This window comes from Macaca thibetana, chromosome 14 (assembly GCF_024542745.1).
Source record: "Macaca thibetana thibetana isolate TM-01 chromosome 14, ASM2454274v1, whole genome shotgun sequence".
Classification (NCBI taxonomy): Eukaryota; Metazoa; Chordata; class Mammalia; order Primates; family Cercopithecidae; genus Macaca; species Macaca thibetana.
Genome location: NC_065591.1, coordinates 96,796,095 through 96,812,267, shown reverse-complemented (window position 1 = coordinate 96,812,267; position 16,173 = coordinate 96,796,095). Strand labels below are relative to the sequence as shown.

The following is a 16,173-nucleotide window of genomic DNA, read 5'->3' as shown; positions in this document are numbered from 1 at the left end:
GAAGTATCAATGAAGTAAAGACTCCTGACCATTTCGAGGCTGATGGCAGCAGAGAGACAAACGGAGGTTTAATTTGATTTATTAACAGGCTAAAAATAGATGAGAAAAAACAGAATGCGGAGACGTGTTCTCGTGCAAGTGTGCATGCTTTCATTCTGATCACTTTGTTATATCAAATACAAAAAACACCTTCTGCTTTCTCTTTTCCAAAAGAAAGCCGTTATACATATATGAGATCAGGAGTCTAATTTTATCTTGGCAAAGAGAAAGAGAATTTGAGGACCTGTAGTTTTCCATTTAGGGTGGTATCAACAAGCTGGTCCATTCAGAGGAGAGCAAGCCTGTTGAAATTGCTTTCACTTTCGTAGCTTTTTCCTTTCCAGGGAGCAGTAGCAGCCATGGCTGGTGAGTGGCTTCAGTTCTTCTGTTGTTTATGGTTGTACTTTGAGAACACTATAGTTCAAGGGAAAGAAGGAGGCAGACTGGAGAGGGTTCTCCCAAGACCTAATTATTTTACTCTGGGTGTAGCGGGAGATATGTGAGCTTGGTCACAGCACTAAAAATGCAAACCAAGTGTCTTCATGAATATGTTACAACGTCTCAAAAAAAAAGAGAAATGTAGACACATCTGGATCTCTGTTCTTAAACTTTTCCTTTGATTTTTAGACTCTTCTTTTAACTCATACTGACCTGCAGTTCTCACCCATTTTATAAGTGTTCTGTTACGGTGAGGGTGAGAAGCCAGACGGTTGAACAGGATAACTTGCATTTCCTCCATATTTCTACTCTCTGTGTGAACTTTCAAATACAGCAGCAAATGGGTCAGCTACAATATGTACTTTCAGTCTCGGCATGCCGAGCTTCCCTGTCAGCCTTGATAAAGGAAACAAAAAAGGTGTTATTTTACAGATGAATGCATTTATGTTTTACTGCTGCACATATTGAATATAATGTCTTTTCAAACTAGTTTTTCAAACTAGTTATTGATAAAAGTGAAAGAAAATGAAGAGATCGTAGGAGATGCAAAGACTAAACTGAGTCAGCTGTCACTAAGTTCCTTAGCGAATTCACTTTGCTTCTCTGAATCTATTTCACCATCTATGGAAATGGCTAGGTGAACAAGACAGGAGCTTCTCCACGTGTGGTCCTTGCACCAGAGGTTTTGGCATCACCTAAGAAACTGTTAGAAGGGAAAATTCATGGCCCATTCTCACCTATGAAATGAAAATTGTTTGCACTAGGGTGCAGGAAGCGCTGCTTACTAAGCTTTCTAGGTGATTCTTATGCACATTAAAATTTGGGAACCACTACCCTAGAATAGGCTAACTAAAGTTCTGTCTATATCTGAGATTCTATCATTCTCACAGACAAGAAACCATCCAAAGATGATCTGGTCCACATGGTGAAGTTGCTGGCCAGGAACGTTCTATATGGCATTTTTGATGACTTGATGGAGAATGGGCTATCTAAAGTTCTGCCTATATCTAAGATTCTGTCATTCTCACAGATAAGAAACCATCCAAAGAGGATCCAGTCAACATGGTGAAGTTGCTGGCCAGGAACGTTCTAGATGGCATTTTGGATGATTTGATGGAAAATAATGTGTTAAATACGGAAGAGTTACGCAATCTAGGAAAAGGTTTGAACTTCATGGTGAACAACGCTGGAAACCTAGTTGATAACATCACTGAGAAAGCGCAAATGGCAGGCAAAATACTTAAGGACCGCCTATTGAGTCACCCAAAACAGCTGAGTTTAGGTGAGTATTGTCGTACTAAGAGCTAGTAACTCATTCTTTCTCTACTATTCTTATCCAGTTTTTGTCTTCTTTACTTTTTCCTTCTCCAAGTGGAGAATAAACTATCCCCATTTTAGCACCTTCTTCACCATTTTTTTTTTTTAATTGAGATGGAGTCTCGCTTTGTTGCCCATGTGGGAGTGCAGTGGTGCGATCTTGACTCACTGCAACCTCCACCTCCCTGGTTAGAGCAGTTCTCCTGCCTCATCCTCCTTAGTAGCTGAATTTACAGGCACCCTACACCATGCCTGGCTAATTGGTTTTGTTTTGTTTTGTGTTTAGTTGAGATGGGGTTTCACCATGTTGTCCAGACTGGTCTAAAACTGTTGATCTCAGGTGATCCTCCTGTCTCAGCCTCTGAAAGTGCTGGGATTACAGGCATGAGGCACCAGGCCCGGCCTCCTGTCTATCATATTTAATGCCACATAATACTCTGATTAACCCCAATTACTTTTACACTGCTGTTTACTTTTTCTTTAACAATCCTCACCCTCATCATTCCCTTCAGTTTACTGATTCATTATAGTATTATGTCTCCCTCTGCTGAAATGTAAGCCCCACCATGTGGGGGATCTTTGTCTGCCCTGTTCATGAACATATCCTAAATACATAGAAATGATACCTGACACATAATAGGTGCTCAGTAAATATTTGTTAAATACGCATATGGTGCTGGAGACATTATTAAAGGCTGATAGCCTTTAGCTATTCTGGGATACTCTGGTTTCACAATGTGGACTTTAGTGTCGTTCCCAGATACAGAATGTACAATAGGGGATATCCATTATCTTTTGCTTAGCTGTGGCTTTGCCCCGGAAAGACATGTCTGGAAATCTAGATTTCTATTCAAGGAAGTAATAGGGAATTCATGGGTTGGTGGGGTACAGACGTTTCTTTCTCTGTGTAGCACAGGTTGTTGCACTTTTGCTTTGAAAGATAATGAATATTTTAATCTTTCTGGACCATGTGGCCTCTGTCATGACTCAAATCATCTATTGCAGCTCACAAACAGCATAGACCATAAGTACATGATGGGTGTGTTGATGTGTGTCCCAATACAATTTTATTTATAAAAATGGGTGTCAGGCTGAATCTGACCCACAGGCTGTGGTTTGCTGATTCCTATTCCAGACTGTAATATATAAATGAGTATATTCCCAATTCTTGGACATGCATCTGGAATTATTTTTGTTGTAGATAATTTTTATACATAGATGTACTTTTCTTTGCTCAGAATGAACAATGCCGTTGCATAAAAACTTTGATGAAAGATTTTGATTATTCATTGAATTCTATAAGCAGACAGATAACAAGCTCCCTTTTGTTTTATAGAAACTCGGCCTCCCTTTACACTTGGCTGAAGGCTACATTCCTCTAGAACAAACTTGTTGCTTAGTGAATGGGCCAAATCTTCATGCTTCATACAGTAGCCCCATGCTAGCATAGTCATCTACTCATTAGTGAAAGGGAAAGAGTGTAAAGTGTGTAGGTTCTTGAAACTTAGTTCTGCAAACAAATCTGTTTTTTTATATTGTTTCAGAATATCAACATGAGAGTGAGGACCAGGAATCTGAAGAAAGCTCTGCATCATCTTCCTCTTCCACAGGTAACGGCCTCCAAAGGCCAGATTCCAAAAGAAAACTCTTGGGCCTCTATTGTGAGAATGTATCCCAGTAAAGACCTGGGAAACCTGTGTTCTCAGTCAATTTTCATCCTTGGAAATGGCTTTCAGAGTAGAGCACTGATCCTAAACCTTTTCTTCATTCTACTGCAGAATCAGAAGAAGAAAATGAAGAAAGCAAAGATGAAGAAAGAGCTGCATCAGCTCATTCAATGGCTGTTCCTCCAACAGGTAAATTGCCACCAAAAAAGTGGTTCATGGGAACCCTCAGGCATCGTTTGGGGGTAAGATAGCCTTAGAATGAGCCCTATATTACAGAGGAAACACCACTGCATTGAGGTTCAGACAACATAGTTATTTCTCATCTCCTGTTGTAACAAGGTGTCTCAAAAGCAAGATGAGCACCTACATCCCTGCTCTTCAATTCTCCTCAGAACCCAGAAATGAAAGTGAAAGTGAAGAAACTGAGCAGAATGCTGTATTGGTCCAAGCATCAGCTTTAACAATGACAGGTGATATCTATCCATGGACATATAATGATATTATTTGAGATAAAGCAGACCTTTTAAAGGTCTTATGGGGTAGTGCAAAGAGAACTGGAATAAAAGCTAAGAACATTGTATATGGTGAGCCCACCACTACCACTGACTATGTGCTTTGATGTAAATATCCCCACCTTTCTGACACTCACATTTTTAAATGGAATTCATCACATCTTTAAAAAATGTGTAAAACTACAGATATATAAGAAACTATTAACTGCAGAAAACAGAATAAGGAAATGGTTAAGAAAAGCACATAAAAAATAATAAAAACTGCATATGAGTCACACATTCTATGCAGTCACCAAGGAAACTGATCAATTATCGAGCTACATTAAAGAATTGTAGTGTCTAGAATGACAGGATGAGCATAAAAGATAGTATTGTCTTCCGAGTGCCATATTTTCAAAAGTTCTGAACAAACTTAAAAAGGAATAAAAACTTTTCAACCTTTTATCATGGTTTTATCCACTCAGTATATATTAATTGAAAACCTACTGCATGCTGTCTAGTACTGTGTGTATAGCAGTAACCGAGATAGACAAAGCTCCTGCTCTCATGGAGTTTACAATGTAGTGAAGTAGGTATATAAAAGGCATGTAAATAATAAATAGTGTGATTTCAGAGAATGCATAAAATAAAGGAGGATTAGGTCATAGAAAGAGGTGGTTGTGTATGTGTGTGTGTGCACGTCGTGTGTGTGTCATCCAGGGGTGGTCAAGGGAAGACCAGCGAGCCAGGGTGTTTGTTTAGTCATGACCTCTCCCCAGAGGTGGCATTTCAGTACATACTTGAGCTGTGGGGAAGGAGCTGTGCCAAACTCTGAAACACAAGTGTTCTCTAGAAAGAGGAAACAGGAGCAAGGACCCTGAGACAGTAACGCTCTTGTTGTGTAAGAGGGTCACAGCTAATCTGACTGCAGAGTAGGAAATTAGGGGTAGTGTAAGTGGAGCTATTAAAGATTCATGCCAGGAATTTTATTTGCAACAGAAAACATTGTAGGGTTTTTTTGTTTGTTTGTTTGTTTTTTAGGACAACTGTTTATTAGTAGTTGACGATCCTTACAAATTCCAGGAGTGTTGCATAGCCTCTGTTCTTCCTAGCCATCTATTACAGTTAACGTGCATTCCTAAAACAAGTGCTTAAACTTACATAAGTTTATCTTAGTTTACATAAAATAGTTGACATTAAAAAGCAAAAGCAATATAAATATAATAAATTGACCTCTCTGTGTAAGAATTTGGTACTCCCTTTAACCAAAATGTAAATAAGGTGTTTCCAACTGAGGGTTTTTAAATAACAACCCTCAAAGTGAAAGACAGCTGTTAATCTCCCACTTTTCTCTCTCCATTTCTTTCATTTCCCCTTTCTTACCATCTGTTTCATTTTCTTTCCATTGAATTCTTTTTCTTGTTCCTCTGTTTTTCCCTCTTCTCTTTTTTCCTCTGTTCTTTTTCTCCTTCCTTTCATTTACTTCACTCTGTACTCTCAATTCTCCCTTTAATCTTCCTGCCCATGTTGAAATCATTACATACTAATAATGCCAAGTAAATTGCAACTGCAAGGACATGACCTAATGTCACAGCAGAAAAATGATAAATGATGCATCTTGCCTTCATTTACACTACTTAGAAGTTGTTAAACGAGGAGTGATAGGATAAGCATCCCATCAAAAAGGTCAGTTGAAAGTGGTTTAAATATTTCAGTTAGAAAGACAATAGCTTTTAGACTGACTTTATGGCAATAGAGTTGATGAAAAGTTGTTAAATTTGAGACCTAGTGTTACCGGGGGTCCTTGTTCCCAGGGCTCCCAAGATGGTGGCAGGCCGCTTCCAAAATGGCAGCGGACCACTTCCAAGATGGTGGCGAGCCTCGTGTTCTCTGACCTGGGGTTCCTGGCCTCACAGATTCCAAGGAAAGGAATCTTGGGCCATGTGGTGAGTGTTACAGCTCTATTAGAAGCCATGGGTCATGGAACAGAACCGTGGAACCCGGCGACTAGTGCTCAGCTCAATTAGGATGAACCCAGGCACTTAGCTGTGCAGGAACAATGGCAAGCCTTTAGCCCGATCGGGAGTGGCAATGGGTGCCTTGCTGGATCAGGAGCACAGCAGACATCCTGCTGGATCGGGAGGGATGGAAGTCAGTGACGGGTCTGCAACGGGGGCAAACAGCAGTGGCGGAAGGCGAGGGAAGACAGCTCAGCTTGAGCTGTAACAAAACATGGACCAGAAGAGAGTGCAGTTGCAAGATTTAATAGAGTGAAAACAGAGCTCCCATATAAGGCGAGGGGACCCAAAGTGGGTTGACCTTGCAGGCTCCAATGCCTGAGTTTATATCCTGATCCTTGTCCCTCCTGCTGTGCTCTCAGGCAATAGATGATTGGCTATTTCTTTACCTCCTGTTTTTGCCTAATTAGCATTTTAGTGAGCTCTTTGATTGGTCGGGTGTGGGCTAAGTTGCAAGCCCCATGTTTAAAGGTGGATGTGGTCACCTTCCCAGCTAGGCTTGGGGATTCTTAGCCCAGGAAATCCAGCTAGTCCTGTCTCTCACTAGTTTTGGCAGCAGAATCAATGGAAACTGACTAATGAATTGGATATGGGATGTGAAAGAAAAGAAATAATTAATAATGACTAGGTTTCTGGCTTGGCAACTGGGGTGAATGGTGCCATTTACTGAGTCAGAGAAAACAGGTGTGCAGGAGATACAGATTTGAAGGAGTGCACAATATCAGGAGTCCTGTTTTGAATGTTTGGTTTGGAACACGTGTTACCTCCAGTGGCAGACGTTGAATAGGCAAATGGATGGGCTCACAGAGAAATCTGGACTGGGAAAAGTCTGGAGATTCATCAGCATGCAGATAGTATTTAAGAGATTGAGACTGGAAGATGCCACCTGAGAAAGAGCATTGACAGAGAATAACAGAGTGTCTGGCATAGAAAAACACAACTTTTGGAGACATTGTGGGAGAGGAAGAACGAACGACTAAGACAGACAGATTTAGGAAGAATGGCTGGAAAATGCAGCATTACAGAAGCCTAGAGAATGTTTTCTAAGAAAGAGTATATTTTCAACCATGCCATGCTAAGAAATCAACAAATGATCAGTGGTAGTTTTGATAATAAGTATTTTATTTAAGGATTGAGGATAATAGCCAGATTGGATTGCATACAAAAAAAAAAAAAAAAAAAAAAGACATGAAAATTTGAAATAGAAAAAAAAAAAAGAAAAAAAGAAAAAAAGATTGCTTTTAAGGCATTATGTAGAGAAGTAGAGAAATGGGACAATACCTGGCAAGGAAACAGGAAGGCTTTTTTCAAAAAGAAAAAATAAACCTTTATAGATATTAAGGCATGCTGATGCCAATGGGCATAAGTCTGTAGGAAAAGAGGAAGAGATTGATGACATAGAACCTGAGGCAGAATAAATACCTGATAAAAACCCTTGTGGGTAGGAGGCGATGGAATTCAGAACTCAGGTAGGGGCAGTGACCTTTGATAGGAGGAAGGACACATGTTTTATGCAGTAAAAGAGAAAGTAGAACAGGTGAGCAGAGATGTAGGTAAACTGATGGATTTGATGGTTAAAAGGGGAAATATTTCTTATGCAAAACTATGATAAGATATAGGTTTGTTGCCCTAAGGGAACAAAGAACCAGGGGAGACCTTGTAGCTATTTTCAAGTATTTGAGGACAACTATTCACTAACAAAATTTATAAACTAGCAATCTTTCCAGATACAATTCTATATACTGGAAATACAAATATAAAAGTCGACTTCTCTATCCTAATTAAGGTTATAGTAAGTAAACACAATTAAAGTACAATGCAATAGTTGTTTATGTAGAGGGTATTTTCATGTAAGAATGAAAAATAGGGAAAGACATATTGGTCATGGAAGAATTCATGGGCTTTTACAGGGAAATGAATTAAATGTTTTCTGTATGATTCTGAGGTGGGAAATACATATCAATACCTAGAAGGTACACATTTTATTACATACATAAGAGTTTAAGAATGCCTTGGAATGTTTTGCATTCCATGAAAGGGGAGATGTCTCAGAGAATGGTAATAATAAAGAAAGGATATTTCAAGTGACATTCAAATATCTGAGTAGTGATTCCACTAGGCTAAATAAACATTAAACTTCCTTCCAAATCTTAGTTGCTGTATTTATATAATGCTAATGTGTTGGGTCTGAAAGATTAGTCCATGCCATGAGCACTAACAAAAACACGGAAATTTATAACGAGGCAGTAAGAAGCAGAAAGAAAATAGGGATGTACTCAATATTTTTGTTATAGGCATTTTAAATATGAAGCAATTTTCTCATTTTGTAAAACTTTTTCATGGACTGGCAGCAAGCAGCTTTGAGGAATGAGAGCCTAGCAAAAGGGTCTGCAGGGTTGCAAGGCAGCAGACATTACTGCTTAATGAGCTACACAATTTTTTCTCTTTCAGCTCCTCTGGAAATCCAGGGTGCCCAACCCAGTGGCAGGTTAAAGCTTTGCCCTCATGCTTATTTCCGTGAACTGAAGACGAAAAGGGCGGATGAGGTGATATGCTTTGAAATAGGGAGTCATAAGATTACTCATTCAGACAAGACACTGGGGACTTACTGGGATGCTTTAACTCTCGTCACAAAGGCCTTAAGATCAGGAAATGATCTAACTGATTGGTCTTCACATTACATCTTCTGTTTCTTCAATCTCACTTTGGGACACAGTCTAAACTCCTCTCCACCACCTAACTGAAGCCAACTTCGTACAGTGAACACTTGCACCTCGTACATGCTTTCAGTCTGGTTTTCTGCCTCTTTCCTCACGAGGGTGTATTTTCATGCAGAAACTTTGTGTCACTTACTATATATTTATACTGGCCTGTTGTGTATGAACTTTGGAGGCAAAAAGGAAAAGGCCTGGGGAAAGTCATTCTGTGTGTATTAATTGCAGATATATCCAGTGATGGAGAAAGAGGGCCGAACACGCCTGGCCCTCATCATCTGCAACAAAGAATTCCACTATCTTCTTAATCGAAATGGTTCTGAACTTGACCTTTTGGGGATGCAAGATCTACTTGAAAACCTTGGATACTCAGTGGTTATAGAAGAGAATCTCACAGCTCAGGTAATGGCTCCAGAGGGCAGAACAAGCTTTCCATTTTTTTTTTCTTTTTTTTCCTTTAGATAATTTTCAACCTCTTAATTGGTAGCTACAAGAGCAAGATGTATGATATTATAGGAATTATATTTTCTCCAGAATAGGATCCCGTGGATTTCAGCCTTCTCTAATGCACCATCTTATAACATGTATGTGTGTGTGTGTGTGTGTGTGTGTGTGTGTGTGTGATTAGATAAATTCTATGTAGCAGAGTTTTAGTGAAAATATTAGGTCTTTCTGATGTTCACAATCTGGGAGACTACTAGATGGTCTGGTTAAGACAAAAGCCCCACACCCTGCCACGCGGCCATGTCTGATTCCTACAGAATTAGCTCGTGAGATTTTTAAAATGTCCATAGCAAGTGACTAAATGTAAAGGCAGGTATAGGTGAAAAAAATCACACACACACAAATATATAATGAAAAAGTTGTGATTCTAGCTCTGTTTTGCATGACCTTAGACCATTTTAAACTAACTTTCTGCAGCTCCATAGTGAAGGAATTTCATATTTTTAATACTTGTCAATTTTATCTTTTAAAATCCATTGTTAAACAGATTATAGCAAAGTGGCCCTGTTGGTGTCTTGTCATCTCACTTGGCCTTCATTTTATTCCATCTCCCAGCATCTTCAGAAACCTATGGTTTTACTGAAAACCACTGGGCAAGATACTACATAAAAACCCTACTAGCTTTAATATTCTATACTGTTAAATTTTCTAGTTTTATGTCAGAACACTATTTGTCTTATAATCCCATTCAGTCTAAACCATCTGATTCCTTAGTACTGGCTCATTTTTGTGAACCCCATGTACTATTTGAGTACGAACTGCAAACGTGTGGAGACTTCCTCGATAGTGACTCAAGGGTCTCTTTCAGGAAATGGAAACAGCCCTAAGGCAGTTTGCTGCTCGCCCAGAGCACCAGTTCTCGGACAGCACATTCCTGGTGTTCATGTCACATGGCATCCTGAATGGAATCTGTGGAACTAAGCACTGGGATCAAGAGCCAGATGTTCTTCACGATGACACCATCTTCGAAATTTTCAACAACCGTAACTGCCGGAGTCTGAGAGACAAACCCAAGGTCATCATCATGCAAGCCTGCCGAGGCAGTGAGTCTCCAATTAGAAAGCTATAAATTTTGATTTTGAGACCCCCGGGAGTGGCTGTGCACTTTTAAAATTAGCCTGGCGTTTATACTTCATTTTCCTAGGGATAAGCAAGATAAACAACATTTCAGTACTATTCCTAGGTCCAGTGCACTTCGAAATTGTATTAAGTCCATACCGTTTTTTAAAGAAACTATAAGTAGAATAATTAGAAACATCCCAATCATCTGGGATGATGTTGTCAACATGGTTGTTCTAAACTCAAGTGGGCTCTGTTTTGTTCCCGGTAAGTGAGGCAGTATTTCTAGTAGTAAGGTACTTGCATTTTTAAGTAATGCCATGAGAAAATGTACTAAAGTAAAGGTATTATGGTAAAAGAGACAGTATTGTGTATGTGTATGCGTATGCGTATGCATATGTGTATATGTGTGTATGTATATGCATATGTGTATGTGTGTGTATGTGTATGTGTGTGTATGTGCATGGGCATGTGTGTGCATATGTGTATGTGTATGCATGTGTGTTTGTGTTTGCATATGTATATGTGTATTTATAAATACCTCATGTTTCATAAGACATAATGTCTCTCCCAGGTGGTGCTGGGATTGTTTGGTTCACTACTGACAGCGGAAAAGCCAGTGCAGATACACATGGTCAGCTCTTGCAAAGTAGCATCTGTAATGATGCTGTCACAAAGGCTCATGTGGAAAAGGACTTCATTGCTTTCAAATCTTCCACACCACGTAAGTGATTTCAGAGAGAATAGTTTCTAGATTTCTTTGTAGGCTGCTAGATAGTCGACTTGGCTATGATTATATCTTATCACTGATAAGAGCATTTCTTCTCTAATTACTAGGATATTTTAGGTGGAGAAAAGATTTAAAATGCTGAGACTTTCATAATTAGAAAGCTATAAATCTTGATTTGGGAAGAAACGTTCAAAGTTAACAGGACTTTGGAAGGACTTTGGTGAGCATCCAGACCTGGAATAATCTAACTACAAAAAGTGAGGTGTTATCTGATTTTGTTTTTTGAATGTAGCAATGGCAGAGAAAGGTATCATTTTCTCACAGTGTAGCTCCACAGTCACTTACCAGCAATTAAAGAAGCCAACCACTGAAACCATTATGCTTGCTTCACACATCCCAGTAACTCTTGGCCTATTATTATTAATCTAGTTTCAGGAAACTAGTTAACATTTAAATGCCTAAATGTTAACTAATTTTGGATAATGAAGTCAATGAATAAAAAATCAGTCCTTTGGCTGGAAAGTCACAATGCAATGCAAAAATAGAGAATATTCTTTATCACTCATGGTCAAAATTGCAGATTTCTTTAACAATCACCCACAATATTATTCTATCAATGATTTGGATAACAGGAGCAATTTTTAAATACTCCTTTGCACAGTTCACAGTTCTAAATGCTCTAATTTATGGATTTCAAATTTTAATGAACATTGAAATCACTCGATTTCTTGTTCAGTAGTTTGCTTATGCAGTAGATTTCTTATTCAGTAAATCTGGGGTGGGGCCTGACTTTCTGCCTTTCTTAAAAGCTTTGTTGTGATTAGGGCTGTTGTTTGTGGCTGCATGTGAGCACTGAGGGGCTAGAGGACACTCTGAGTCCATCCTGGGGAATAAACAACTCAAGTGGCTTCCCTTCGTCATGTATTCCAGTTTTAATAAGATTTTATTTGAAAAATAAGTTCTACACGTACAGCTGTTAAAGGAAGTTGAAGAGGTATATAAGGTCTGGTACAAATTCTGAAAGTATACTAATTTATTTGGGAAAATACAATACAATATGCAAAATTCTTCCTTCCTTCCTTCCTTCCTTCCTTCCTTCCTTCCTTCCTTCCTTCCTTCCTTTCCTTCCTTCCTCTCTCTCTATTTCTTTCTCTTTCCTGCTTTCTTGCTTTCTTCCTTTCTTCTTTTTTTCTTTCTCGCTTTCCCTTCTTCCCTTCCTCCTTTCCTCCCTCCGCCTGCCCCTCCTTCCTTCCTTCCTTCCTTCCTTCCTTCCTTCCTTCCTTCCTTCCTTCCTTCCTTCCTTCCTTCCTTCCTGCCTTCCTTCCCTCCCTCCCTCCCTCCTCCTTCTCTCTCTTTCTTTCTTTCTTTCTTTCTTTCTTTCTTTCTTTCTTTCTTTCTTTCTTTCTTTCTTTCTTTCTTTCTTTCTTTTCTTTCTTTCTTTCTTTCTTTTCTTTCTTTCTTTCTTTCTTTCTTTCTTTCTTTCTTTCTTTCTTTCTTTCTTTCTTTTTCTTTCTTTTTCTCTCTCTCTTTCTCTTTCTTTCTTTTTTCTTTCTTTTGCATGTAATTTTGTGCTAGGCCTGGGCTCAGTGCAAGACATACGATGCACAATTAAAGCAGGTATGGTTACTGAACTTCATGGAGCTTATACCCAGAAAGGCAGGCACTTAACAAGAATAAATAATAATTGTTAACTCTGGTAAAAGCCTTAAAAAATATATGTTCACATTTGAGAAATGAAGGAGTTAACAAATCAAGGGTAAGACAGGAACTTTTTAGACAGGAAAGGCAGTGCGTATGGAGAACTTACAGACAAAAAAGAAGCTTAGGAGAGAGGGCTGGGCGGCTGGAACACAGCATCAGGAGAGATGCTAATATAGAGTCTAGAGAGTGAGGCAGGCACTGAAACACCTGAGGCCTTATATGGTCCTCCATACTAATAGTAATAGGAAACTCAACTAGGCTGTAAGCAATTAAATGATAAGATCTTTGTTTTTGAAGATCATTCTGGAGGTTCAGTGTGGAATACATTATAGTACAGCAAGAGTCGATATATGAGGACAGGTTAAATGCTAGCACAATATATTAAGCCATAGATGATACTAATAGTCTTGGGATGCAATAAGTTCTTGTATCTAAGAAGCAATTATTATACAAAAATAATATGACTGACATCCAGTGGTTTGGTGAATATATGGTAGGTGAATAATAAGGTGTGATAGAAGTGACTCCAGCATGCAAGTAAACGGTGGGGCATTAGTTAAAATGGGAGTTTTGCAGGAAGTTTTGAGGTGCTTTGGCATATTTTGAGATGAAATGAAGAGTAGGGAGCTGCACAGTTGTATATTTCAGAGGAGAGATTTGCATGTGGGATGAAATTTTGAAAGATGCTGGTCTAGGGATAATATTTAATATCCTAAAAATGGATGAAATCATCTAAGAATTGAGAATCGCACAAGAGGAGACCTTGAAATGGAGGTTAAAATTACCCTAGAGTTCAATACTAGAGAAATAGGAACCAGTAAATTTGACTCACAAGGTAGAATCAGAGAATAAGAAAGAACATAAGGAGTATGTGTTGTTAGATTTACCAACAAAGAATCCGTTGGAGTTCCAACAGTTTCTGATGTGAATGAAAGATCAGATCAAGGTAAGGGTTGATGAATGACTATTAGATTTAGTAACTTGGAGGTCATGGTGACCTTGGGGAAAGCCATTTGGCAAAGTTGATGTTAGGTATAGGAAGGAGAAGCCTAATAGGAGTGAGCAGGATAAGGGAAATGGAATGATGAATATAGACAGAATTGTAATTTTGACTTTAAAAAGGAGAAATCAGCAGCTGGCTGCAAGTAAAGCAGTAGTTAGAGAAGTATTGCCTTTTTTTTCTAAATTATAGGAGCAATTTGGTCATATTGAAATGGTAAACAGAAGCAGTCATTGAAAATATTTTTATACAATATAACAAAAAGTACACAAAAATATATAGTATGAAACAAGTCAGGATGAAGAAAGGGCCCAGAATCAAGGAATGTCAAGGCTGTATTATTTTTCTCTTATGTAGTTAGTGCTGAAAGGACTTACACTCTTTTCCACCACTTGCAAACCCAGAGGATATCACTTCAGTCTAGCCTACTAGAAAAGTCAAGGGGATTTACGAGTGAGGGTCCATGATGGCTTTTTCTGGGTCTGCCATGGAAGCTAGAGGTACCATCTTTAATTAGCATTGGTTTTCCTCTCTTCTCCAAAGAAACAAAATCAGATTTTGTCCCAAAGGTATTGCTCCAGGAATCTTCCACATGTATAAAAGATCACATCCTCCAATATTTTGATGCCTTTTATTTGCAGATAATGTTTCTTGGAGGCATGAAATAAGTGGCTCTGTCTTCATTTCCCAAATTATCTACTACTTCAAAGAGTATTCTTGGAGTCATCATCTAGAAGAAATTTTTCGAAAGGTAGGGGTCTTCTTTTATTTTCAATGTTATGCCCCAGAAAATTTTGGAGAACCATTTGTGAATTTTTATAGGGAATCCCAAAGCTCTTAATTCATCTTCACAATCCTTCCTGTATTCCAAGTTTATTCAAAGATGGGGTCTTCCAAAATGCTACATAGAACCAGTGTGGGTTTTCCCAATAACCTGACTCTGATAGATTTGCTCACCCAGGGAATTCTTTTTAGAGTAAGAATTCACTTGTGTATGTGCTATATCTAAGGAAAAGCTAAAAATACCTTCTGTTTACATTACCTAGCTACAGCCTTAATACACACCATGACTTTTCTCACTCCTGAAAGAGTCAGGTTTTCCTTTCAGAACATCTCTAAAGGCTTTCTTTACTACTTTAGGTTCAACGTTCATTTGAGACACCAAATGTAGTGACCCAGTTGCCCACCATTGAAAGACTATCCATGACACGATATTTCTATCTCTTTCCTGGGAATTAAAACTCATAAAAAGCAACTCAGGTAAATATATTCTAGAAGTGGATTTGGGTGCTCCCTGTTCATCTATTCAGAAAGTCTGGATAGAATGGAGAATAATGATGGCATGTCAGCTGCCCGCTAGTTATAGAGAAGGCTTGTGTTATTTTCCTTTTCTTAGTGACCCCCAGTGAAATCCTGGTTTTATATTACATCAGTCATAGCATAATGGTTGTGTAAGTAATGGTAGCCCAATAGTGGTCAGCTAGAAAATCCTTTATGTCTAATTTCTCTCAAGGAACTACTCAGCGAGTGGGGAATATTGGATAATGATGTACGCGGAAAGAAAAGTCATTGGAAATGTGATGTATATTCAGTGTTTGTCTCTCTTCACCCAAAAGTCGCTTTTACTGAGCCATGTTCTCCTCTGTTTGTGATGAGGTTTTCCTGTACCATATGTTAGACTAGCTGCTAAATCTATGCTGAGGCAATGAGGCCCTAGTACAGATCTTCCCATTTGGGGATGACAGGTTCATAGCCCTTTTGTGAAGGTATTTCTCACAGTAGAGATTAGTTATATTTACATCTTACCTCTAATAGCCAAATTACTCATGTTCTTTTCTTCTACTTTCTCTAGGAAAATGAAGGCATTATGGTATCTATGAATCTGCTGTATGAAAAGGTCAATTTTTGATTAAGAATATTTTTGTATCAAACTGCTTGCTCTCCACCTTTTGCAAATACCAGGCTAAAATCAATCTCATATTTTTGCTAAATTAATGCTTAATAAATTTTTATTATAAACTTGTGCTTGTTTTCTCATTTTGTCATAAATAAGTCATGCTTATAGGAGAAAAAATTAAGTATTAAAAATCACAAGAAAAAATTAATGAAAAAATAATCATTGTCAACCTTGTTAAAACTATTCACAAAACTCAAGTTATTTTATATAGCCTGCTTATTTTGAATATGCGATTTTGTATCCTTTCATTATATTGTTATAACATTACTACTAGTAATAAAACTGTCCTAAACATAACTTTTAAGTTTATAATATTCATCAGGCATATATAGTACATACTATTTAACTTTCACCTGACTTTTAGATGTTGATTTCAATATTCATTTATTTTATTTTATTTTTTGTTTATTTCAATAATTTTGGGGAACAGGTGGTGTTTGGTTGCATGAGTAAGTTCTTTTGTGGTGATTTATGGTGCACCCATCACCCAAGCAGTGTACACTGTACCTAATGTGTAGTATTTTATCCCTCAACCCAC

The 16,173-nt window shown here is 38.3% G+C and overlaps 1 protein-coding gene across 1 annotated transcript; it reads left to right on the top strand.

Moving 5' to 3' along the window:
• The first annotated feature begins 138 nt into the window (after positions 1 to 138).
• Positions 139 to 14,929, top strand: LOC126935004 (caspase-12). The gene is made up of 10 exons (XM_050756022.1): positions 139 to 405; positions 1,508 to 1,759; positions 3,339 to 3,404; positions 3,573 to 3,650; positions 8,422 to 8,516; positions 8,913 to 9,086; positions 9,997 to 10,231; positions 10,822 to 10,971; positions 14,320 to 14,429; positions 14,819 to 14,929. Exons 1-10 carry the CDS (start codon positions 399 to 401, stop codon positions 14,915 to 14,917), a joined length of 1,266 nt encoding a protein of 421 aa, XP_050611979.1. The 5' UTR covers positions 139 to 398; the 3' UTR covers positions 14,918 to 14,929.
• The last annotated feature ends 1,244 nt before the right edge of the window (positions 14,930 to 16,173 follow it).

Excerpts from the sequence above, each read along its gene's own strand:
- LOC126935004 (XM_050756022.1), top strand. Across the intron at positions 10,232-10,821 it reads CATGCAAGCCTGCCGAGGCA|GTGGTGCTGGGATTGTTTGG; the intron begins GTGAGTCTCCAA and ends TGTCTCTCCCAG. Across the intron at positions 10,972-14,319 it reads TTTCAAATCTTCCACACCAC|ATAATGTTTCTTGGAGGCAT; the intron begins GTAAGTGATTTC and ends TTTTATTTGCAG.